Below are 26,932 nucleotides of genomic sequence, written 5' to 3'. Positions count from 1 at the left end.
CCTCATAATACTAAACTCATACGACATGTCTTAGTAGATAGAATGGTAGATAATATGATAGTCGTCAGTCTTCACATACCTTTGTTGATGAAGTTTTTGTTGACGCCGTCTTTAGTCTTTAACTTTTCAAGGTCGATCTGTGATTTCTGATAGTCAACTACCATGCTCTAATCCATCTCCGAGAATGACTTTAGTAGACTACAAATCAAGACTTAGTTTTGATCAACCAAAATTGACAACAAGATGGACATACCAAAACTTGTGAGTTTGACCGAGCGATGTTCTAACATACTTACTCGAAAAGATTCTAGATATGTTAATCTGCCGGTTGGAACTAGGATTCTTATATGAACTTTCATTTTCAGAATTCACATGTCCATGAGTTTCTTTTAGGCCTTGGGATGTTCATGTTGCATGCATAATGACTTGTCCTTGTCTGAAAAATTATTATATACGTATGATTAAATTTTTAATTTTACTATTTTGATTTTCATCCATTTAAATCAGTTATATACATAGATAATATATCCATAACTTATGCATTTACTAAATCTTCAATTAAAACTCAAACCTATATGTATCAAAATATAAACGCATTAAAAAAGAAATCATCAAACCTCTTTATTCCGACTATAACTATAATGAATATTACATAGCTTTTAAAAGAATGCAACGGAGAATTTCATATTCATATGTAAAAGAAATCTATCTATATATATAATAATTTAATCTCCTGACGTGTCGAATTTGTTTCTTGTTCTATATAAAGCTAGCCGTTATTAGTGATGGTGTTTTAGATTGGTGATGACACACTCAAATACTTTCACCGTAGTACACCAGAGGTTAATTGGTCCATCAATTTCATAATCGAGTTCATCATCATGATTGACATCTTTTTCTAGAAGGAGCGACCGAAATTTTGGCGACAGTGAATGAATACTTGATAGCATCCACAAATTTTTCGTGGGATTTCCCTACATAATTCGGCATGCACTTTTTCTGTATAACGTTATTATTAACATCTTATGTTAAAAGATCATACTTGTTGTGACTTTTCCTGCTCTGCTTTTTCTTGAGGGAGACAAGTTTCTTGCTCATAACCGAACTAGTCATGGCTTTGAAAGATAAAGGGTGAGAATGAGTCAAAGAGCATAGCTTTCTTGATGTTGTGAACTGGAGAACAGGAGAACGAGGCTTTATGAAATACTTTATGATGATATCTTTGGAGCAATGACATACATATTTATATGCATGTGTATAACTTACATACTTTGGAAAAGAGGGTGGTTCCAAGTACACCATCAAATTTTAATTCGGAAACCTGTATGGAAAAAATTATCACAGTCATTAGCATGGATCAACAGTATAGATTTGATACCCGATTACAGAGACAAGTTTAACTTGGACGATCTTAGAAATCAATATCCAAGTAATAACCTCGTATGTACCCGAACTGTAACACGAACCGAATTCCAACAAGAACAAGTCTTGTAACCTGTAATATTTCTTTCAAGATACGAAGGTTCTCTATAGTCTTTTAATGTTTTATATAGGTTATTTTAACGTATACTTGTAATATTACAATTATAAAGATAACAATACAATACAGGAAAGAAAAAAAAAAAACATAAAACACCAGAAATTTTGTTAACGAGGAAAACTGCAAAGCGGAAAAATCTGGGGACCTAGTCCATAACTTGAGCACCACACTGCATTAAGCCGCTACAAACACTAGCCTACTATCATTCTTAACACTGGAATGTGGTTGAGACCGAATCGAAACTACGAGCAATTCAGCTTATGTTGCGCTCCTTTACGTCTATTGGATCTCGCAAGGCTCTGCGCAGCTCGATTCCCCTAGCTGACGTCCTTTTCAAACCTGGGAGTTGCTTCAACCTAAGTGAAGACGTTTATGACTGCTCTGCCTCTAACAAAAATCCAATTTAATATCCAATTAATGTATGAAAATCTATATGCTATGAGAGATCTTCAAGAAAAAAAGATATCAAGCAAACTCAAAGATTAGGTTGAACTTATTCTCTTCAAAAATTATAGAGCTCCCTAATCAATTCTACCTCACAACAAAAATATAAACAAATCAAACTAGAAGTGATTTAGATATTTATCTTGTCAAATCACAAAGTCTGAGACGAAGAGAACTTTGTGATTTCTATCAATCAAGTTCCTAATCTAAAGTTTTGAAAACTTAGAAGAACAATAAGAACAAGATCTGGATAACAAGAACTATCAAGTAAAAGATAGTCTAACTTGGATTCACGTATCCCTTAGTGAAGTCTTTCAAGTCATTACTTAATTATGTTTATCAGAGGAAACTTAGATTTTTACAGGATGAAGACATAGTCAGAAACTAGGACACAAAATTGCCGGGATGAAGTTACTAGTGTGCAGGGAGTCATCTATTTATAATGATGAACAAAGCTAACTTCGTGACCTATTGCCTTGTATAGAACTGTCAAGTAAGCGAAACGACTTTATATAGATTGTGTGTATGAAAGGATGTGAGAATTTTTTTTCTTTTTTTGAATTACAAAGAAGATGTGTGCAACCAGAGTGCACCATATGGTTTTCCAGAGAGCCACGGTTAAGTAGCTCTAAAACCGATAAGCTTCATTTTTCACAAGACCAAACCAGTTCGTAAACCCTCGAAAACAATTTGTGAATTAAAAAAGCCCTCATAACCTTTGGATTTTTTATATTGACAAGTTTGCAAACTATGAAAAACAGTATGTGTGCTTGAAAATAAAAATGTAGAGGAAACATCAAACAACTAGTTTGCGAACTGAGCAATCGGTTGGTTTAGCTGAAATAAATAGTATTTATTATTTTCACAAAATCAACTAGTTCGTAAACTGACAGTTCATGTACGCGAGTTTATTGAGAAATTTAAAAATCAAGTTTTTATTACAAGTTCAAATTCGTGAACTGGTGAAACAGTTTGTGAACTTTAAGAACTAACTTGACTATTCCTCATAGCTAGCATTCTTTTTTTTTGTGCCCATCATCATACAACATGTCTATGTAAATAAAATGGTAAATAATATGATAGTCAGTCTTCACATACCTTTGTTGATGTAGTTTTTGTTGACGATGTCTTCAATCTTTAGTTCTTCAAGGTCGATTGGTGATTTCTAATACTCAACTATCATGCTCTAATCCTCCCCGAGACTGACTTTAGTAGACTATAAATCAAGACTTAGTTTTGATCAACCAAAATTGACAGCAAGATTTAAATTTGACGTACGAAAACTTGTGAGTTTGACCGAGAGATGCTCTAACATACTTACTCGGAATAGATTCTTATATGTTAATCTGCTAATTGGAACTAGGATTCCTAAAGGTTTCTAACTTTCCCTAATCGTTTGGTTTTTTTTTTGGTGATCATGTTTAAAAGTTGTAAAACAAATAATATGAAATTTCCTTTTCAAAGTTCACATGTCCATGAGTTTCTTTTAGGCCTTCGGATGTTCATGTTGCATGCATAATGACTTGTCCTTCCATCAAAAATTATTATATATATGTATGATGGTTCTGCAACCAAAATTAATCCACCTTTAATTTCGCTAATCGCCATTATTTTCTAGAGTTCGGGAAGCAAAATCAAAAAGTTTTCTAGACTAGCAATGTCAATGGATTCGGTCGGTTTTGTTACCATCGGAACCCAATTTGTGTATGTGGTAGTTGTCATACACAAAATTAAAATGGTTAGGAACCGTTGCTTATGGGACTCCCCAATGCTTATGTGTTGGTACTATGTATATTCATTAGAAATAACCCGTGCCTTAACGGCACGGCATGCGAAGGTACAATTTTTATGATAATAATTTTAATAATTGCCACACCTCATCATAAGACTGAAGTCGACTCGTAAGAACTCGTCGCTATGAAAACTTTAAACATTTTTCATCAGAATAATTAACAAATGAAAACTTCCAACTTTTTTTTTAATTATAGTTTTTTAAAAAAAATATGAATTAAGTGATATTTTTTTATTAAAAATCAATTGTCTTATTTTGGCATTAGATAAAAAAAAATTACGATACCCAAAGGTTGCATATCTTTGATGAAATCATTATGCAGAATCCTTATCTGATGAACAATAAATGTAATTACATCCTCCCAGAAAAAACAATGAGTACCCGTAAGTTAGATGTTGTTTATTCTAGACTCCAAGTCATCAAATTCAACAAAGGAAAAGGCATGCATGGGAATGCCTCCGGTATCTCCCAATAAACAGTCAACCTCGGTATTCCATTTGAAGAATAACCGATGATCATTCTTCGATGGACGAAATCTAGATTTCCCCATTGTGGTGTTGAACTTGGCGAGTGTATAGAGCCCTCCTTCGTGGAGCAATAGCCCAAACTTCCATATCAATTTCTTAGGGACGATGCCGTGTATGGTATCTCCTTGTGTAGGATGCAAAAATTGATTAGAATGCTATTTTATTGTATTTAAAAAAAATTAGTTTCATTCAGATCGCAATAACAATATACTCACATTTTCGTCAATCATTAGTAAATCCAAAGTAGTGACTTCGTTCGTCACCATGAAATCAATCTCTTCCCATTTTCTTGCAACATGAAACTTGAGCTCCGAAGGTTTGTTTTCATCACAATCATGCATTCTCGAAAAGGAAGCAAACACGTTTTGGGTAACGCTTTTCTTGGGGCTGCAACTAATCATGTTTGACACGTTGATACTCTTAAGCTAAAAATTTCACTAAAAAAAGTTGGGAATGAATGAATGAATGGGAAATGTATGAATGAGTGGATGGGTGTGGTTGAAGAAATGCATTCCTATATTTATATACACGCTCATTGAACAATGTAATAAGTGTACCTTTTAATTTATTGGGCGTTTTTTTTTCTTTTTCTACCTATTATAGATGAATAATTAGGAGCATGGGAAGAATAACCATTTCGCTGCATGGCATTGATAATGGTGGGAGGATAATTAGGAGAGAAATGGTGAGATTTAATTCTTAAGCTTTAATTCTACCTATTATTTGGTAAGTGTTTCAATTCAAAACGTTAAGTTTTAATTCTTAAATATGTAACGTTTTAGATGCTAGTTGAGATTTAAGCCTCATGGTGAGAATTAATCAAAAATCTTAGCCGTGCATGCCCCATATACTATCCGATTAGGTAAGTATTTCAAAAGATATAACTTTAACCGTGCATGCCCGCGTAAGATTAGGTAAGTATATCAAATGGTGAGATTTAATCCCCATTGAGCTGTGCATGCCCTAAATTCATATCTTTTAATGATGTTTCCTTTTTGGTTTCTCTTACGTGTAAAACTATTCTTATTCTTATATTATTCTAACAAAATATACTCTTATTTCCTTCTCATATGTAAAGATATTCTTATATTATTCTAACAAAATAATCTCTATCAATCAAAATGAGAAATTGGTTTTAAAAAAATGTTTTTGAAGATCATCCATTCTTCCTCTTTTTAGCTGCAAAGTTTCCTCGAAATGGTATGGGAACATATATTTATTTTGAGAGATTTCTGCAGCATTTCCTTTCTAAGTATATATTTTTCTAAAGTTCTTTGTTCTTCGGGTTTTACATATGGCAACTCTAATGTTATTTTTGTTTTGCAGGTTGATTAAAGTTGGCTTATTCGATTGCCGTTTTTTTGGGGCTTTACATATTACAACTCCCAAGGTATTGCACTCCATGTAACTTTCCTCACCTTACTCAATTTCCATTTTTCTAAAGTTCTTTGTTCCTTGGGGTTTACATGTGGAAACTCTAATGTTATTTTTATTTTGCAGGTTGATTAAGGTTGGCTTATTCGATTACAATTTTTTTTTGTTCAATGAGTACAATGGAAATTATGAGTACATTAAAAATTATGGTGAGATCTAATCCTTATTTAGCCGTGAAATTGATTGATTTTCTAGGGGTGCCAATGCCATTTGTTCAATGAGTATAATCGAAATTATGCTTTGTATTTTTAAATTTTTTCATGAGTAGAATAAAAACTATTCAAATTATTTTAAAAAAGAATCTATTGTTTGTGTTTTGCAGATTGTTGAAGATTGACACCCCCTCCCCTTCTTTTTTTTTTGAAGACATGGCTAAAAGTTATTATAGCAGTTGAAGATTGACACCCTTTTTTTCTTTATTTTGAAGACATGGTTAAAAGTTATTGTAGCATTTATATTTTAATTATTTTTGTTTGTAATGCTACCATTTAATGGGTGTAACGTTTAATTGAAGAGGAAGTAGTTAAGAGGGATAGATGGGGGTTACAAACACCACAGCCGCTAGATGTCTTTTGCTAGGATGAGACTGGGATGGTCGGATCATATGTTTGTCTCTTAAAATGTTATCCGACCGTCCAAGGCTCAAAAACCTATGATGTTTTCTATTATAGATGAATAAAAAACTCACTGTTCTAATGCTTATTAATTTGTTTTAACACATGAGACACATTTCATAAGTTATGTTAGTATTAATGCATAAAGTTAGTTAACATCATTGTAGTTTGTACTTCTTTACTTGATCTTGAATGCCAAAAGACTCTTCAGACGGGTAATTCATCTGACATAAAGTTGATCCAAGGGACATATGAAATGAGATCATGGTGGTGAATGTCTATTGATACTCATGAGATGATGAAGATCCTTGTTGCATTATATTTAATGGTTAATGGTAATGCACCTGGGAAAAATACCCAGCTGAAGGAATCGAACCTGACCAAGGTATCGGCATAGGCATCGGCGCCGACATCATATTATGTAGATAATCCTGGATATCCAAAATCCATGTTTCCCTTTGGGGGCATTGTGGAATTGTCTTTTTTTAGAAATAAAAAATTACATTTGGGATAATTTCACAAGCTACTACCCAAACAAATTTGTGGAATTGGACCATTCCCCAAGAGAAGGAAATTACATTGCTGATGATTTATCCAAATACTTCACCGTTAAAAAAGGAGAAAAAGATTTTAATGAAGGTGTTGTATATGATAATCGTGGAGGTGTGAAGCGTGATCATCGTGGAAAATATTTTAGGAAAGGAAAGTTGAGGGATTCTACAGTTTTTTTTTTAAGGGCATTACCACAGTGGTCTTGGATTTTGCGGATATAAGCTTGAAACATGAGATGATGATGATGATTTGCAAGTTCTTAATTAGTTTTTTTTACTATTTTTTTTTTTTGGCAGATAAAGGGCAATTTTATACGAAAAACTTATGGTCACCAAAAAAGTGACTACAAGAATAAGCGATTACATGGATGTGTTTACAACTGCATCCCAATTACAAATAAGAGTGGATAATGAATAACATCTAAACATATCAGAGTTAATATCCCAATTGAATAATAAACACTTGACTGCCACAATAATTTGCTTATTAACACTTCATATTTTGTTATTGTACAACCTGTCATTTCTTTCATTCCACCATATATATTGCAAAAGGTAACAAGCTCCAGATTCGCTTCACTCTAATATCGTTATTCTTAGGTCCCTATTACTACAAGTTAGTCTTTACCGTGTCGGTAAGAACCCAGTTCACACCAAAACTTTCTTAAAAATAGGTCCATATTTTGAAGGTGATATCACAGACTTACTGTGCAAGAATAAGTGTCCATTAGTCTCGGGTTGAGTACTACAGAGTAAGATCTTAATTAGTATTTGGATGCTCCAGTTTGAGCTTTGGATTAGGGAGTTCTTAATTAGTTTTTGATGCTCCATTTTAAGCTTTAGATTATTAAGTTGGTTTCTTTTGGATGCTCCAGTTTGAGCATTATTTGTTATTTGTACCAACTTTATTTGTTATGCGCCAGTTCTAGCTTTAAAGTAGTGTTTAATGTAGTTTTGAATTTGGCTTTCGGTATATGTTATTTGCATCTTAATCTCATTTTCAAGACTACAATTCACATAATTTGTGGCATAATCATCAAAGCAAAATTTCTCCCTAGTCAATGAAAATCCCTCAAAATCAAAACCAAATTAATCAGAAAGTATGTACTATATAAAATCAAACACTTTGGTGGTCCATGATGATGCACTACAACTACCTACTGCGCCTACCTAATCAATGGTATCAAATATGGCTTATATAGTAACACATAAATTACAATACAAAGATTTAATTGTACGACTATATTCATGCCCATAATGAGGTATTCTTATTATACACTCAGCAAAGTTAGGTTAATAAACAAAAACAAAGTAATAAACTTCTAATGCATCAATATGTAAATAAGCAGTGAAATTCTTTCAAAATTCTACAACATCCATTCATTCAGTATTAGCAAGAACAAATTTTTATGCAGGAAATATAAACATGGCTTAAAGCAACGAAATGGTGATTAAACGTTTCTTGAGTTGATGAGATGAATATGTACTTGGTTCGGTTGTTTTAAAGATATTTACAGAACTGGTATAGTTTGTAATATATTTACGCTAACATCAAACACAAGAGCTCCCCTGAGTACTTGAATGATTTTTCAGTTTCCTCCGAACTTCAATTTTTTTTCTCTTCTCTAGACCATCTCCGCAAACAAAATAATACCACATTTGTCCTTATTTTCTTATATTGACTGTTATGATATGTTGAGACACCTTGACCACTAAATAATTGTCTATACAGGACACCATCTAGTGATGGTGATGATGCAACATGACCAAGTTGTTTTTGACTACACAGAAGATCATTCTTGAACATGTTCTCATCATATGAAGTGTTTGGCATGGAATATGGTGTTACACTAGAATGGTTAGTCATCTCTTTTTCATTCCTGATTTTTCTTCTGTTTGATTTTCTCATCCACACTTTCCATCTTAAATCCTATCATTTTTAAAACTTGTTGAAGTTTCTCACAACTAATCTTTTAAACTCATCATCACCAAAATAATGAAATTCGACGCGTTTTTCTATAACTTATCGAGATCCGCTTCGGTTTTCTTCATACGTTCTTGAAAGAAATCATAAAGATCCAAATGTATTTTTCGTTTATCTTTCTCAGGTACCTTGTCGGTATCGTTCTTTTGTCATTTTGAAAAGAATTTTAACATGGATAACGTATTCAACAAGGTTAGAAACATTCCTTAGTTATAATGATCATTTTGGACTTAAATGCGTCTAAACTCTATATCATATAAGCTTCATTTTGCGTAAAAATAAAAAAGATGTTTCCACCCTGGACAAAAGTTTCATACTTCCTGTTATTGCTTATGAAACATCTTCATTAGTTTTAAATTTCACTGTAATGTGTGTGATTAAAGTCTATTCATTATTTAGAAAGTGAAAATACGAGAAAAACTTGCAGAATCTGGTGAAAATATATTTCTTTTCTATTGATGGCAAAAATCGTTGGAAGTAAGGTATGAGTACTTTCTCATTATATCAAGGTATAAAACAGGGATTCAGGTTATATAGTGTTAATTTCATTTATCTTTATATCCCGAATACTCATCATTTGTTAATTGGAAATTATGGTACCTAAACTTCCCCATCTCATTCTACTTTAAGGAAATGCAGATAAATCCTAAAGGACATAATTATTTATCTCATGTGATTTTCATAAGTAATTAAATACCTCAATATAATTTCCACAAGCTATCCCCATATTTTATTTTATTGTTCAATTTCAACATTTATATAGTGGTTACACGAGCACGAGTTTTTGGATCTTCTTATATTCCAGTTAATTAGATAGCAATGTAATTTTCAATTTATTTAGAAACATATACAGAATGGGAAACAACTCTACGATTTTATGGTGGAAAGAGTTGGTCCTTGGAAGACAAGTGGACCCAAGTAATCGAAAAATGCTTCTTCTTTCCAACTTATTGTAACAACAACTATTGCAACCTTGTCATAGCGAGACCCGAAGATATGTTAAGGTGTGAATTTGAGAAGTTCAATTTATTCTAGTATGAAGGCATACAGAAACCAACCCCATCGTTTCAATGCAATATTATAGCGGTTTCATAGTTTTCTATATTATATACATTCGTAAGGCTACAGTCTTACGCACTATAATCATGTTTTAAAGGTGTAAAAGAAGCACTAAGATATGAATGATATGCATAAAAAAATTCCTTTGTTTTATTTGACACGGGATTGCAATCCAAACTTTTCTTTACAGAGTTCATTTGTCCATGAATTTTATTATAGGCCTTTTAATTAGGAATTGTTGTATACATAATACTCACTTGTTCTTGGCCTTAAACCCGGAAAAAATTTAAAAAAATTTGTATCTGGATTAAGGAGCAGCAGCCAAAATTGGTCCGCACACAATGATCATACAATCTTGATATCAAATCAGTGATATACGTAGATATTCATAACTTATGTATGCACTAAAATTTTCGATCGTATCTCAAACCTATATGTTTCAATTATATAAACACACTTAAAAAATTTGACATAAAAGATATCATCAAGTCTTTTTATTCTAACCACAATAATTAAAAGGAATATTTCTTAGCTTCTAAAGAAATGCACCGGAAACTTACTTATTTATATGTAACAATAATTTTTATCTTTGTATATAATAATCCTGAGTTGATGAATTTGTTTGTTGTTTTAAATAAAGTGAGCCATCGCCAGCTTTAGATTTTTGATGACACACTCAAATACTCCTTCCACCATTGTGTAGCAGAAGTTAATCGTTCTATCAACTTTGCCATGAAATTCATCACTGTGGTAGCCATGTTATTTTAGAAGGAGCGACAGAAATTCATCACCGTGGTAGCCATGTTACTTTAAGGACCACAAATTACAATTTTTTCGTGGTTTTCTCCTACATAAATCGACAAACACAAAAAAAAATATCTTCGTATAGTGTTACTATTATCTCTTTTGACACTGAAAGATCGTATTTGTCGCAACTTTTCTTGTTCAATAAATTTCTCGATGAAACCCACCAAGCGTTGGTATGTCAAGTTTGGTTGTCAAGTTTAGTTCCAAAACTTACTGTTTGAATTGGTTACTAAAATCGATTTCGTTAGGTTAGACTTAAGATATATAAAGATAATGAAGACCTAAAGATGTATTATAGAGCAAATTAAGATACCATACTTCAGATTGAGGTTAGTGACTATTAACTTGAGTTTTCATTTCTATCAAGTTCTTACGATCATATTCATCAAAAACATAACATACGAAGTTTGTTTATATGTCTTTAGGATTTAGATGACTTGATCGTTATCTAAGATCAAAGTATTAAGAGGGATGACATTCTACAACTTATCATATTGAGTTATATAGTATATATAATGCTAATATGATTCTTGTCATTGATTAATGCTAAACTTTCGAGAATTAGATGTGTTTATCTAGTTGTGATGAATCTAAAGTTTGAAACATTTTAGCAAGTAATTTCATGAACATGTATTGAAGTTAGTTTGAACTCGAATTAACCTTCCAAACTCAAACAAGGATTCGGGACGAATCCCAAGATCTATTCCAAGGCCGCTCCATTCAGAACCTATTCTAGGTGTAGTCTTAATCGTTCCATATTTCCGAAATCTCTAAGTTTTATTCTTGACTTTTTAGATTTCAAAATAAGTGCAAGATGGGTTAGGAAGTTTGATATCCAAAAAAATTGAACAATATTTAAATCCAATATATTATTGTTCACATTTGTTCCTTTGATACTCAAGGAAAAACCATATTAAATATTTTAGATCGTTATCATCATTTGTATGGACGACACAAAAACATTAAAGCATAACGGAGACAAAATACAAGGAGAATCATGCATGCTTCTTATTCATTGTGTTTCCTCTTATACACATAAGAAAAGTAAGAGATGGTAGCTATCGCGATTACATGTGTAGTTAGTAGAAGAGAAAAGACAACAAGTGTCAAGCATTAGGTAGCCATATACATGCACTATGACATCTGTAGATATTAGTCAGACACATATTACTACAACATATATTGAATTTTCGATACCATCTTTGGAACCAATATTAATTGTGCTTTGCTTCCCATAAGATTGTATAACTAGTTAACTAATTTAACAAAGTACATAGATGTGTAACTAGCTAATATTGATTACCAGTGGAATATCTCGAGTATTAATTAATGTTGGAAAATATTAATAATTGAGCTTTATATTCTTACAAACTCATCTTGGAACACTCTTGAGAAGTGTGAGGTTATTTTCAGTAGCAAGTAGTCTGATTCAATCTGCACAAATGCACGATTAACTAGTTCAAATCTTTTTTTTTTCGGATCAAGTGCACTGATTGTCATTGGTCGGAAACTATATCGTTATTTAGTTTTCATTGTGTGCTTGTTATTAAAGTAATACATAGTTATCTTCTAGGTATGTTTTTGTTTACTCCATGGTCTTTCTCTTCTAATATAAGACCACTCAAGAACTTTGAAGGTTAAACTATACAGATTCATGTGATTCAGAATTTGTTGATAAAACTACTGATTTACAGACGTTCTGATATGTGTAACAAATCATACAGTGGAATGAAGTGCAGGTTGTTACTGTTGAAATTAAAAAGATTGAAGACTTATTTGAATTCCTTTTGTGTTTTTTTATCTGGTGTAACTATTCGCGAGACTTAATTTTCTGGGGCGACAAGATGTTTATTTTGATAAACATGGGACTTATGATATCGACAAGTTGTTTGTTTCACAAACATAACTTGTAGAAACAAGATTGATTATTTCGTTAATCGCGATCTAGATTGATTTAATAAAGGAGTTTCAGATCTGATATTTTATTTATCTTAAATCTAAATGGAAGAGCCTTGATTCTGAACTTAAATCATATCATCTTTGGTAGTGCGTGGTTACCAAACTATAACCAAAGTCATGGATTTAGGAGAGAAAGAAAGGGGGGAGACCAAGGTAGTCCATATCGGTTGTATATGCTGATATTACAGTTTTTTATCGGGTATCGGAAAATATCTATACGATATCGAAAATATCGGTAATACAAAGATGGAACGATAAAAACATTTGTACAGTCCGGTACATACCGATATATCGGTTTTACTTATACATCAATAATATCAGTTCCAGTATCATCTGTGGTTAAGATGAAATCTATGAAAGGAAAATTAGGCATCCCAGTATACACTGTGGTAAATATGAATTATATGAAGGGAAAAGTAGGCACCATCAAGTATAATTCAAAATCACCGCCAAATAAAGTGAATAAGTTTTTCGAGAAACATGCATCTAGTCTTTATAGAAAACTACAACGTCAACGAGAAAAGGTGAACTACCCTAATATATTTAAGATATATAAAATAAATGACTATATGTAGGATATAAGATAAAAACCATACTGGAGGAGGAATTTGAATTTGGTTTTTGTTGTGCACGGAAGAAGATAACGGAGAATTTGACTGGTTGTTATTGATTATGTAGTTGTATTTGTGTTTATCCTTTTGTAAACCCACTAGACTCTAACAAAGTTGGAGAGAATGGTGATTTTTTCAATTGTAAAACAAGCATAATAAGAAAGATTTTTCCGGAAGAATGGGACATCATTCACAACGCGTAAGATTTTACCACCTTTTATTTTAGAAATTTGAGATAGGTGTTTTACTCTTATTTTTTTTTCTATGGTCTTATAAATATTTGAATTCTAATTTTAATGATGTATCATGGATAAAAACCGACATAATCTTTTGTATAGATGTATCGGACCCGGACGATACGGGACCGATACACGATATTAACTACCTTGGGGGAGATAGAGTTAAAGATCAGAGCTTTCTTGATGTTAACTGGAGAACATGAGAGATATGCTTTACGAAATATTTAGTGATCTGAGTTGAGAAATACCCAACATATTTATATGCGTGTACATATCTTACTTACTGACTCATAATGGGATTCTTATATGTTAATACGATACAAACTAGAATTCCTCAAAGTTTATAACTTAATCTCTTGGTATCTTTTGGTGATCACGTTTGAAAGTTGTAAAATAAGTACTGAATATATAAATTTTCCTTTTTCTATATGTCCATATGTAGGTTTATTTTAGGCCCTACGATGTTCATGTTGCAAATATATGGAATAAGCAGCATCATCCAAATTTAGCCAACCTTTCTTAGATCTGCCATGCATTATTTCTAAAAGCTCATGAAGCAAATACCAAACATGGATTGAGAATATTACAGTAACGTGAATGAGTCTGGTACGTCATGTTACCGTAGGAACCGAACCCGATTGCTAAAGTCAGATTCAACTTATAAATTACCAGACAAATATCTAAAACTATAATGACACCGATTAGAAACAAAAAAAAAGAGTCGGTGATCTTAAACAGTATATCGGATAATAATATCAGGATTTTGTTGCTGACTATATTGGGCTTGCTTTTAAGCCATTATTTTTGTTTGATAATATGGGCTCCAAAGTTCATTTTTGCATCTTGCATATCCTGAAAAAAATTGCCTCCTTATATCTAGATTCCTACCTCCCATGGGCGGAAGCACAGGTTGACTAAATCTGGATGTAGCCCCCCCCTTTTCCTATAAAATCTCTCCTAGTTAGTATTTTACCCTTATCCAAAATTAAAATTATCTATTTAGTCCACCAAGCGCGGCATTTTAGTCCACCCTTCATCCCCTAAAACTCAGTAGTTCAGTCCACCGATGTAGCTTCTTGTTAGCAAAGTCAGAGCTAAGAAAAGAACAGGGAAAGAAAAGTTGGGAAGCTCTACTAGGCTGAAATTTTAATGAATCATTGTACAATCTAAACAGAACCAAGATACAGTTCATTCATGAGTAGTAAGCTCATATATTCTGTACATGGCGTTGTGTGTTTCAAAATTCATATAAAGACAGATTTACTTTTTGTATACTGGAGTATGTGCGGCCAAATGCAACCAGCTGTAAATACAAGTTTACAAGTATCGCGGAAATTCAACGATGATTTCATTTGCCAGTTTCGAAACAAAAGAAGCATGAAGTCTTTCCCTCTCAACTACTGCTGCTACTATCATGGACATCATAGGAAAATCCAAGCCAAGACCCATCCTCTAAAGATATGTAATGCCACTGGGTTTGAAATAAACAACAAACCGATCATAAATGGGAATAAATAGAACGATGGAGAAAGAGTAAATGGTTATTAGTGATACCATTGGATGGCAACTAGTCCCCGCAGTTCAAACTACCATGAACAGTAAGGAAGTCACGATGAAATGATCTTTTTAAATAATATTAACTAATTTAACGTTAAGCCATGTTGTTCATGTCAGTTGGAAGACTCAGCATCAACAGTTTGCATAGGTGTACACATGTTCACCAAAATCTCAATTCTTGTTATAGGAAGCATTTAGACATTTTTGCTGATCTTACAATGTTGTAAGCTCGAGCTATTAATGATCCTAACAAATGAAGTATATTGAGCACATATTTGTACATTGTTGTTTTGATTATGATCTTATTTCATTAGTGCTTTCTAAGAGAACTGGTGTTTTCCTCTCATGTTGATTCGGGTATGACAAAAAAAATTCTTTTAGCCCCCCTATTTTGAAAACCTGGTTCCGCCACTACTACCTCCATTTTTTCTTCTCAATTTAATTCTCTTAACTTAAAAAATTACTAACGGTTCGACAAAATTTCAAATCTTACAAAATATGTGACCAACAGGTCATGTACAAAGTTATTCCCGACTCAAATACTCCTGAATCAGAAATCAAGTCAAACTCAGAAAACTGGCTAGACAGACGATGTGACATCTGATTCGGACCGACCCTGAGCAAGATCCAAACTTATAACGGTGTAAGCTTGTACATTACACCGACTTTGGATATTTTTAGAAGGCCAAGGGTAAAATCGTACATTACACCGAATTACGCTTTCCTATGATATCTCCAATCCATCATTATAAACCCTAACTTATACACTTATTGTCTCTCTCTCTCTCCGTCGCAGCCTAAAACCAGACCCTCTCTATCTTCATCTTCTTCGTCGCCTCAATTATTTTTGCTAACAGTTTTCTTTGCAGTAAACCCTGACAACAACGAAGAATGGGAGAAGTTAAAGACACCGAGTACGAGGAGGAACTTCTCGATTACGAAGAAGACGAAGAAAAAGCACCAGATTCTATCGGTGCTAAGACTAATGGAGAAACCGTCAAGAAGTAAGCGCGCGTTCGTTTTTGGTTTAGATCCTTGTTGAATGGTTTATCTGAGGTTAAGATCTGAGGTTTATTAACTTGGTTAACTTGGTTTTGTTGTTGTGTGTAGGGGATACGTTGGAATTCACAGCTCTGGATTTAGAGATTTTCTTTTAAAGCCGGAACTACTTAGAGCTATTGTTGATTCTGGATTTGAACATCCTTCTGAAGGCAAGCTAAATTTTCTCAATTAATATTTTTTTTTTAAATATTTGGATGAGTTGAAATTAGGGTTTGAGTATTTTATTTGGATGAGTTGAATTTAGGGTTTTGAGTTAGTTAAATTGATAAACATTGATTAGGAATGTTGTATTTTTGTTTCTTAAAAGAACTGTAATTATGGTTTTGGGGAATTTTAACTAAAAATTATATGATGTATAATATGTGCTAATTTATGAGAGAAAGGGCCTTAGCCGCCACACTTGATTGATTATCATTCCCAATTCCGCTGGATGCTGGAAGTTATATTTGAAAGTGTAAGCTTCCTTCTGGTCACTGTGTGACCGTCCCTAGCCGGCCCAGGTCTTTTAAGCTGCTACTCTCTTGCCAAGGCATACATAAGTTCAGTTTAGAGAGTAGGGAAAATCAATAATCTATGTAGGGGCTACTCCTTGGTTTGAACATGTAGTTATGTTTTGAGAGTAGAGAAAGGACCTTAGCCACTCTAGGCGCTTGTTGATTATTCTCGATTCTGTCTGATGCTGGAACTTATTTGAAAGTGAAAACTCCCTTGGACAAGTTCAGTCTAATGAGAAGAGGGAAAATCAGCAACTGCTGACAGTTTCATTGTTGGACATATAGTTATGTTTTATACTGGATTTAGGGTTAGGGTTGATGTTATGCATATTTTTTTAGGAAATTAAATTTGGCTACATCCTATGTACATTCTTTTTAAGTAACTAAAGTGGTCGATCCTTTTAAGAAAATAAAATGGCTACAACCAGGCTTATTTGAAGTAAAGGTAGCCATGTTTCTTCTTTTGGTTTTTACAAGCTTTATGACTTGCAAGCATATTGAAGTTTAATGTTTAGCAGACGGTTACAATGTCTACTACTGTCAATTAGGGACATGGCAAAGTTTTGATGAACAAAGGTGTCATTGTACAGTAAAATTTAAGTAGTTTCCACATGATGTCTCAGTTATTTTTTACCGTGTGATGCATTTTCTCATTCATTAGTTGTTCCTTTTTAAAATAATTCTAAACCTTTTTGTTTTTTCTGCCATTCAGGTAATACACTATTCACATTCTCTTGATTTTGGTGGAGAAAACTGGTAAACATTTCATTAAAAAGGATCCAGAAGATCAATTTTTTACTTACCGGGGACTCGTCTGCTCCGATTTTGTTTGGCTCTTCATCAGTGCAACATGAGTGTATCCCTCAAGCTATTTTGGGAATGGATGTTATTTGCCAAGCCAAATCCGGGATGGGAAAGACTGCCGTTTTTGTTTTATCTACACTTCAGCAAATTGAGCCTGTTGCAGGACAAGTGGCTGCACTTGTCTTGTGCCATACAAGAGAGTTAGCTTACCAGGTTTGTCCCGAGCTTAAATAATTTTTGATGCTATCATTGTTAATTAGATTTTTATGTGTTTTTGTGGAATATTTTTAATTTTGTGTGTACTCACCTTGTTTTCATCCTTCTGCAGATCTGTCACGAGTTTGAGAGGTTTAGTACATACCTAACTGACATCAAGGTTGCTGTCTTTTATGGTGGGGTTCACATCAAAAGCCATAAGGATTTACTTAAAAATGAGTGTCCTCATATTGTCGTTGGAACTCCTGGGAGGATACTAGCATTGGCAAGAGACAAGGACCTTGCTCTGAAGAATGTGAGACACTTCATCCTTGATGAATGTGACAAGATGCTGGAGTCGCTTGGTATGCTTATGTTCTTTCACATATTTATAATGGTGCTAGTTTAATAATTAGTTGGTCTCCTTTTTAGCATTTTCTTCGCTTACCTGTATCATCTTTAATCACCTTGTTCTCTGTGTAGACATGCGAAAGGATGTGCAGGAGATATTTAAGATGACACCTCATGATAAGCAAGTAATGATGTTTTCAGCAACTCTCAGCAAAGAGATTCGCCCTGTTTGCAAGAAATTTATGCAAGATGTAATGGTTCTTAACTTTCTTCACTTTCTTGTTTATTCAGTAATTATGTGTTTGCTTTCAGTGTACATTTATGGTGCTTTCTAGGAAATCAATGAAATACCATATAAAAGTATTTCGTCTAGGGGAAAGTGTTGGGGGAATCTTGTGTTTTCAAAAAAATTGTGCTTATTGCATCATTTCTTTTTAAAAAGCTTTGATGTTGTAGGAACCTAATTGGGAACTGTTAGTTAGAAGGTAGATATGATATATGGTCACATTCTTCAGTTTTACGTCACTTCAAGTCCTGGTTGAGTTGAGTGTTTATTTTCCCTTGGGGGTAGTTAAAAATAAATTTGGCCTCTGAAGTTAGTTCTAATATAACATATATTAAGCTTCTGACACGACATACCTTGTTTTTTATTTCAGCCAATGGAAATCTATGTGGATGATGAGGCCAAGCTGACATTGCATGGTCTTGTTCAGGTATGTGTAGCATCTATAAGTGTGAGCCTTGTGTTGTGATATTCTACTAGTATGAAAAATGTGCTAACTTTATCCTTTATTTTCTTGCAGCACTACATTAAATTGAGCGAGTTGGAGAAAAATCGCAAGTTGAATGACCTCCTTGATGCATTGGACTTCAACCAAGTTGTGATTTTCGTCAAAAGTGTGAGCAGAGCAGCTGAGTTGAACAAATTACTGGTGGAATGTAACTTCCCTTCTATTTGCATCCACTCTGGGATGTCCCAAGAAGAAAGGTAAGACAATTGTGCATTGTGTTATATCCTGGTTGCCTTGTTCGTCGATGTATTTCACATTAGTTTCTTTAAACAACAGTGGTCCGTTGTCCATTACATTTTATGCTTGCATATGAAGCATTTAATTTTTGCTTCAATGGACACTTGCTGAACTTATGATCTGATCTGATATGAAGTTTGGTAACTGGAAATGGGATTTTGAAACTGATTGGTTTCAGATTTTTGATTTATATATATCTCAACATTCATTTATTTAAATTTGCACCTATTTTATGTGGATGAGTGATATTGAGTTGTGGGTTTTCATAACGGCTCATATATATATGTACTTGTAGGTTAACACGGTACAAGGGTTTCAAGGAAGGTCACAAAAGAATTCTTGTCGCAACTGATCTGGTTGGCAGAGGGATAGATATTGAGCGTGTTAACATTGTAATTAACTATGACATGCCAGACTCTGCTGATACCTACTTGCACAGGGTTAGTTCCATTAAAATATATGTTTGTGGATTTTCATTTTCTATCATTTCTTTATTTCTTACTTAATAGGTGCTAACTGTTTCCATAATGATACAGGTTGGTAGAGCTGGTCGATTTGGTACCAAGGGACTTGCTATTACATTTGTAGCTTCTGCTTCTGACTCGGATGTTCTTAATCAGGTAAGAAAGCTCATGCGGATATCCTTTTCAAGCAAGTTTTCATTCGTTTGGCTAATCTATCCTAGTTGAGCATTCTTTTGGCTCATGCGGATATCCTTTTCAAGCAAGTTTTCATTTTCCTAAATAGGTGCAAGAAAGGTTTGAGGTCGACATAAAGGAGCTTCCTGAGCAAATTGACACCTCTACATACAGTACGTCTTTCTGGGTTCTATTTTATACAGCAGTAGAGAAGCTTAATTTTTTGGCCATCTTTTAAATTGTTCTTGTACTGGATGTTTAGGATTAACTTATTTTTCCATTGTGTTAATTGTTCTTTGCAGTGCCATCATAGGGAGGGACTTGCTGTATTTTTCTCGGCATGCTTTGCGCTCAGAAGTCCCTTGCTGATTTGCTCCCCTGAATCCACCTGGAAAAGTCTGTCCTCCATGTTTAGAAACTAGACTATACGAGGCATCATGATTAGTGCATGAAAATGCAGGGGGTTTCCATCTAAAGACCATGCAAGCTACAATGTTTCTTTCATTTTTTTAGGTCTTTGGTGGTTTTTACTAAATTTTTGAATGTTAATGTAATTCTATGACTTACCTGCACTGAATTAAGTCTTATTTGAAATGCATATGTTTTCCTGCATCAGTGGTCATATCTTCGGGAAAAATTTGTAACTTCGTATTGTGATGTCGCAAGAGCAGTTTACAAGTATTTGGAATTAGAGAGCAGTTCTAAATGGGGATTTTGATATTGATATTAGGTTTTGAGGCTAACCTTTTTTTAGTTGGCTTGTTTTTCACTCATGTTTAGAATTACCAACTATTTGAGATCCTTGTGAAATTCATCACTTGGACATCCCCATTGTTGTGCTCTATTCTCCTACACCATCAGGAGACAACTATGGGACATGGGTGTGTGGTGTTGGTATTGGTATTTAATAACACACCCATGTCCCATAGTTGTCTCCTGATAGTGGTGGAGAATAGAGCACGACTGCGGGACATTTGAAGAATGATGAATTTCTTAAGGATCTCCAATAGGGATTTACCTGACATAGTGAGTGCAGATTCTTTCTCTTGGTTATATACCCTTGTATAGCAGACTTTGGTGTGCTAACCAAAAATAACAATAATCGGACGACAGGTTTTTATTGAATGACAAATCCAATGCGTTGCATATGTAGCCCATTTTTGTCTTTGTTCTGCATTTCTTGTTTCAAGTGTTTTTTATTGTGGTTGAAATCAGTGTACTATGATCAGTTGTTGAGAATTCAGAAGCTTTTTTGTTTCTTATAGTACGCTTCCAAATTGCCTCTCCACCACCAGTTGTGACGATCACCTTAATCTACAGGCACATCAAAAGCATCAGAGTCAACAACCAAGCCAAGTAGGAACCCAAGTTCTTTGCAGCTCTTACACATCCAAGTGAAAGTCCAAAACCAGCAGAAAACAATCCCCTATAGCACAAGGGATGTTGTCTCTCATACATTTGCAGACGTGGGGATTTGGTAGACAGATGAACAAGGATCAGTTCAAGGACACTGGGCCTTCAAAATGAAATGCAGAGTGAGACAACACTGATGGAGAGAAGAATCCTAGGCGCATTAGCAGCAATGAGACTAACTAAAGAAACCCATAATAGGCAATTAATAGCGTACATTTGTTCTTCTCGTGCATACCCATCCAGCAGGCCCTTGTAAATTGTGCCATATCATGGTAACGATCAAATCTGACAACTTCTCCTATAGGAACAGGAATGAAATTTTCTAGTGGAAGGATGTCCTCCACATGAGCGTGCAGTTGGTAATCATTGTACGGGAAATTTATATTACCACCTTCACCCATAACAAAATGTGGATTGACCCCATACATCTTATCCCAAAAAAGGTTATTGGTGTTGGTGATTAAGTTTTGAATCTTCAGTCTTATCTTGTTCTTTTTATAGAATTTTCAGTCCAAAAAAAAGTCAGTTTTAGAATCTAGATTGGAGTTAGCTGTATGTTGCAGTCTGATGGCATATGTGTAAGGTCAGGTGCCTGAAATGCTTCCAAATTGCCTCTCCAGACAATCAGCAATTTCTATAGCCACATCATAAGCATCACAGTCAACACCCAGACAACCAAGCCAAATAGGAACACAAATTCTTTGCAGCTCCTACACACCCAAGTGAATCCCAAATCCAGCAGAAAACAATGAATCCCCTATAGCACATGGAATGGTTATTTGGTTGACAGATGAACAAGGATCCAAGGGCACAGGGCCTAGTTCAAACTCAAATGCAGAGTGACAACATTGATCATTAGCAGCAATGAGACTAGACATTCACACATATATGCATAAAAAATTTAATCAAATGCCAGCCGCTATCTGCTAAAGTAACATACACCTGTTTTACTGAATAACATACAAACACAAAATCTAATTCAGCAGCTTAAAAACATGCATCTCAACCATGACAACTTCAATTTGCCCAGGAATTATATATAAAACTGCTTTCATCCAAATAACTCATCAATGCGAGCAGATCAAAAGCTGTTTGAACATATATACAACTAACTTACACTGTAAGCAAAATTCTTAACGAAATAAGTTATGGAAAAAAAAAAACATAGGTCATTTGTAGTTGTAAATGGACCACCATTGCTGAACTGAAATACAGCAACACCTGCCCGGAGAAACTCAACATACGCGTAGGAGGGGTGATAGAAGTAGTAACAAGGTCAAAGAAACAACAATAGGGATGGCGTACCATACCTTCATCCTTCATCTTAACATCAAAGTCCTCCTCCTTTATCCATATTTGCTTGACCTTGTCCTTCAATACATACAGATGAACCTTAAACCGATAACAACAAAAACCACTCCGACGTTCACAGCGAAGACCGCTATGATGTTGGTGATCCGTATTGATTATCTTTTCAGAACGTGCAACACAAGGATATCCTTTAAACTCCAGAAGATGATGATCAATCTCAACATAATGCTGCCCATTCATCGCCCGAGTCAGAGAAGTGCATTCAGCTGGAAGTCGAATGAAATCAATCTTCTCGTTATGAATGTCGAAGGAGAGCAACATTCCAATCTCACCACCACCACCATCACTAATAGTATTACATACCATCTTCCATAAAAGGAGGTCCCCGCAAAGGGTGCCCGATGTATGGAAACTTCTCCAAGCTCTTGTCACCATTCGACTTGGAAAAGCACCGCAACCCGGCGGCAGTGACATCTCGGAAGTACAAGTGACTATCTTTCTCCATGAGTTAGTTCCCAGTGTAATAACCATGCATATAAACCTCTGATCACCGGCTGTTGTCGAAGTTGTATAAACAACCACAACCTTATATTCTTGCGTGGAGGAGTCAGGATTTGGTGGAGAATCATCATCCATTTTCTTCTGCTCGTCATCCCTCTTTCTCGAAATCACTCTATTTATCTTCTTCTTTTTCTGCTCTTCTTGATCGATAATTGCACTTTTCCTCTTTCTCGACATTTCAGGGTTCAGGGATTCGGATTTGGTGGGAGATTCAAAGCTCTGATTTACAGAAATCAAATGAACTTCCTATTACACACGTGTGAAATACACACTACTTTTTAGGGGACTACTAACACACCTCTGGACTCTGGACCCTAGGATTCAGATGGCGAGAAGTTGGGTATAAAATTTCAGAACGATTTCTAGTAGCTTTTCGACTTTTAGCTATGAGGCAAAAAGTTGGATATAAACTTTCAGAATGATGTTTAGAAGCAAAAAAAGTTAATTTTTGATTCTAACTTCTGTTTTTGGTATACAAATGCGTTTGACTTCTTGTTGTGTGTTAAACGGTTAAATCTCTTGGAACGAAGGTTATTGCCAGTGCCTTGTAAAACCGTGGTTCTGAATATATCGGACTATTTTACCACTCTATTCCGATTTTAAGTGACGCGTCTATAAAATAATATAATAAGTCCATGAACAGACTTATTTATACAGAGAAAAGAAAATTTTCATAAAAAAATTCCTTCTACGATTAGAACTAGAACTAGAAGAAAAAGGAAAAACCGAAAAAGTCAGCAATTTGAACCATCCTCTAAATTGTAAAACGAATCAAGTGCAACCACAAATTATTTCAGCTTCTAAAAAATAGAGAAAATAATAAGAGAGGTGAATAGCAAGTGTACTAATAGTTCTTCTGCAAGAACTCGTGCATTATTTAACAGATTTCTACACAACACAACCAGTCCCTTCTTCATATTCTGAATGACAGACAACAAGATACTGAATACAAAGCAAATGCTAGAATACTAGACATAATCGTCGTCTTCAAAGACATTCTTCCTCTGTCACTCCTCAATAACATAGCTTCATAAACTGGCCAACAGTTCACCATCCAAAACCCAGATAAAACCAGCTGAATCAAAACCTCTTCCATTTTTGCATTCCCCAAAATCACTCTCGTCATACCGACAGAAAACGCGACGAAACTGATAATAGATGTCATTGTTAACGGTACAAACAAAGGCGACGCGACTCCGAACTCGAAAACACCTTGTTCATAGTGTTTGTTCTGTTCATCGTCTACTACTTTACTAGTTATGTTGAATCCAAAGCTAGAGACGCCGAACGACTCGGCCAAGAAATCGATGGATGCAAATAAGTAAGATGAGATTCCTCGGACCAACCACATTCTTTGATCGTTCCACCATCTTTGAAATGTTCCTCCTATTGACATAAAATCTAGGCAGTCTTGCATGTATGATCCAAGGATAAGGAACACATACAAGTAGAACCAAGGATCGGATACCTGAAACGAATGCGCAACAAATTATCGTTCTCTAAGCATATGCACACACCATCATGCAGCATGAAACTAATAGAGATGTGTTTTAACGTACCTTTGGAAATGGCGAAACTCCGTTGAGGAGAGCAAGTTGAGGTACGAAAGCGTAGACGGTGATAGGAATGCACCAAGTACCCCAAAAGGCGTAATGGGAATAAGCTAAACCCATTAGTATGCCTCTAGCTTTGGTTCCAAAAATAATTGGACTGTATTTAGAGAAAGCCACTTCAAGGGTGCCGACTGACCATCTTTTGTTTTGGCTCAATGAACCATCAAAGCTGATAGGGGTGTCACCCCAGAAGGCTGCCCTATCTGGATGGTAGAATACTGAGTCCCATCCTTCACAGTTCAACTGATAACCTGTGAAATAGTCTTCCACCAGTGACCCATATCTGAAACCAATCTGCACACAAGAATGAAAATTTCGAACGGTTAAAGCGTTTTATGCACGGATTAAGCGTCGGTGTAATGCACTATTACTTAATGACTTACCTTATGACCCCATTTGGAACCATTTTCAAACTCACAACCAGCTACACTATGAGCCATTTTCAGAACTACTTCTGAATGAATGACTTTATCTGCAACGTAGTCAGGGTTCAGTTCTGGCTTTTCAGCTGATACGTATGAGGAAGGACCACCAAAGAAAGCTCGCCGACGGAAAAACGCGCCACTACCTACGTAACTAGTGCCTGCTAACCCATCCATACCAACGGGATTGATTTGATATAAACGTTTGTTTTCGCCCCCGTAGATATCGTTTTTATTGATCCCATGAAAGCGTTGAGGGAATTGTACATAAGCATATTTTGACATTTTTGAATCTGCAAGAAAGCATAATGATTGAAGAGGTGTGCTCGGGTCATTTGCATACATGTCACAATCTAGCGTCAGGATCACTGGTGCATTTGTCATTGTAGCCGAGATTCGGAGCTTCAGGGGTAAAGAAAAAGTCATAACTTACACCAATATATTTGCGATATAAGTTACAAGACTGAAATGTGATTAGTTTGAGGAATTACCAGAACATTTAAGGCACCAGCCTTGAAATGGTGATGTGAAGCTTTACTCTTCTGTCTGGATACGTAAACTAGGTTTGGCATCTCAAGGCCTGTTATGTCTGTGTCCTTTCCGTTCTCCAGTAGAACCTATATTGGTGCAAATTAATGAGCAATATCTCTATAGAGAGGTTAAAAGAAAAACGGTCCTCATGTTTTATACCTGGATTACAGTAGGATGATTTTGCCGTGTAAATTCAGCAGTCCATTCGTTAAAAGCTTCGCGTTGTTCATCAGTTTTGATGTATTCATCAGCAACACTTCCTCTCTCGACAGCACTTTCTACTTTCATTTTCATAGTGTCGTACATCATCTATAGCATATAGAAAATGACAAGTAAATACCAAAATCAGTCGTGGAAACAATTACTTCATAAAAAATTACTGTAATTTTTTTAAAATGGAAAATTGTGGTCCTAGATTCCCAGTGCAGTGAGGCACCAGAAAGGTCCAGAAATAAACCAATCATTGAATAACCAAAAGGCAAAAAAGTTCATTATTTACCTTAAGCTCCTCGGAATGTGTGGTTGGAGTATAATGACCAGAACTGAAATAAACAGCAGGAGACCTATCTTCAATACTCTTCTTCTTACAGAAAGGCAACCAGTGAGCAGCAAACTTTGCAGCTTCCATGAAAGCAAAAAGAGTCAACTCCGATCCTCCATCATCAGAAATATACACCGATATCTTATCAGGTGGATAATCATAAGCCATAACTGACAAAGCCGTGTTAACAACACCCATAGGTGGTTCTTTATACGGATCTGCAGTACATATAAACACGTCCAACTTTGGATAATCACGACTGGAGATCACTTGGGTCAGATTTTCAGTGTACACAGTACGATGAATGGGACGCCAGCGGAATGCCTGTGTGGTCGCCCACATGAACGAGAGTATTACATCGGAGAATAGTAAGGTGAAGTGAAGGAGGAAAGTGGTTCTGTTAGAGGAGTGCAGGAGATTAATGAAATGGTGCACAAACAAAGATAAGATTGCTGTTGTGTAAACTACGGCGAAGATTCTGTTCAACGGTGTATGTCTCAGGACTTTATATGTGTGCAGAAGTGGTGGTGATGAGGAAGTGGAGGAGGAGGTTGTGGTAGTCATCTTCTTGTCTGGAAATATCTTATCTTTTTTTTACAGAGCAACCTCATATATGAAATGAAACGGACTATGGAAGAAGGATATTCTGTTCCCACAGTATATAAGAAGAGATTGTGAAGGGGTATTTTGAAACAAAAATATCTAAATTGGAATAGTTTAAAAAACCATTCAATATTATGGAGTCAACTAGTACTTCCACTAGGACCACTATATCAGATAAGAGATATTAGGGTCGGCATCAAGGGGTATGTATTTCTTTTGTATTGACTAGAAGATTTTAGAGAGTTAA

The 26,932-nt window shown here is 34.9% G+C and overlaps 2 protein-coding genes across 2 annotated transcripts; one reads left to right on the top strand and one right to left on the bottom strand.

Annotated features, from left to right (window-relative positions):
* The first annotated feature begins 15,880 nt into the window (after positions 1–15,880).
* Positions 15,881–20,414, top strand: LOC113341051 (DEAD-box ATP-dependent RNA helicase 56-like). The gene is made up of 11 exons (XM_026586087.1): positions 15,881–16,122; positions 16,229–16,329; positions 17,519–17,691; positions 17,807–18,038; positions 18,157–18,275; positions 18,681–18,737; positions 18,828–19,012; positions 19,348–19,492; positions 19,589–19,672; positions 19,800–19,863; positions 19,993–20,414. The coding sequence occupies exons 1-11, from the start codon at positions 16,010–16,012 to the stop codon at positions 20,001–20,003; spliced, it is 1,284 nt and encodes a 427-aa protein (XP_026441872.1). The 5' UTR covers positions 15,881–16,009; the 3' UTR covers positions 20,004–20,414.
* A 3,332-nt stretch (positions 20,415–23,746) lies between these two features.
* On the bottom strand, positions 23,747–26,763 carry LOC113341049 (cellulose synthase-like protein G2). Its single transcript, XM_026586086.1, has 6 exons — positions 26,041–26,763; positions 25,701–25,850; positions 25,502–25,627; positions 24,972–25,412; positions 24,535–24,882; positions 23,747–24,443 (listed from the first exon to the last, which is right to left on the bottom strand). Exons 1-6 carry the CDS (start codon positions 26,644–26,646, stop codon positions 23,889–23,891), a joined length of 2,226 nt encoding a protein of 741 aa, XP_026441871.1. The 5' UTR covers positions 26,647–26,763; the 3' UTR covers positions 23,747–23,888.
* Between the last annotated feature and the right edge of the window lie 169 nt (positions 26,764–26,932).

The sequence above is a fragment of the Papaver somniferum genome, unplaced genomic scaffold (genome assembly GCF_003573695.1).
Source record: "Papaver somniferum cultivar HN1 unplaced genomic scaffold, ASM357369v1 unplaced-scaffold_24, whole genome shotgun sequence".
Taxonomy (NCBI): Eukaryota; Viridiplantae; Streptophyta; class Magnoliopsida; order Ranunculales; family Papaveraceae; genus Papaver; species Papaver somniferum.
This window is presented reverse-complemented; position numbering and strand designations above follow the sequence as displayed.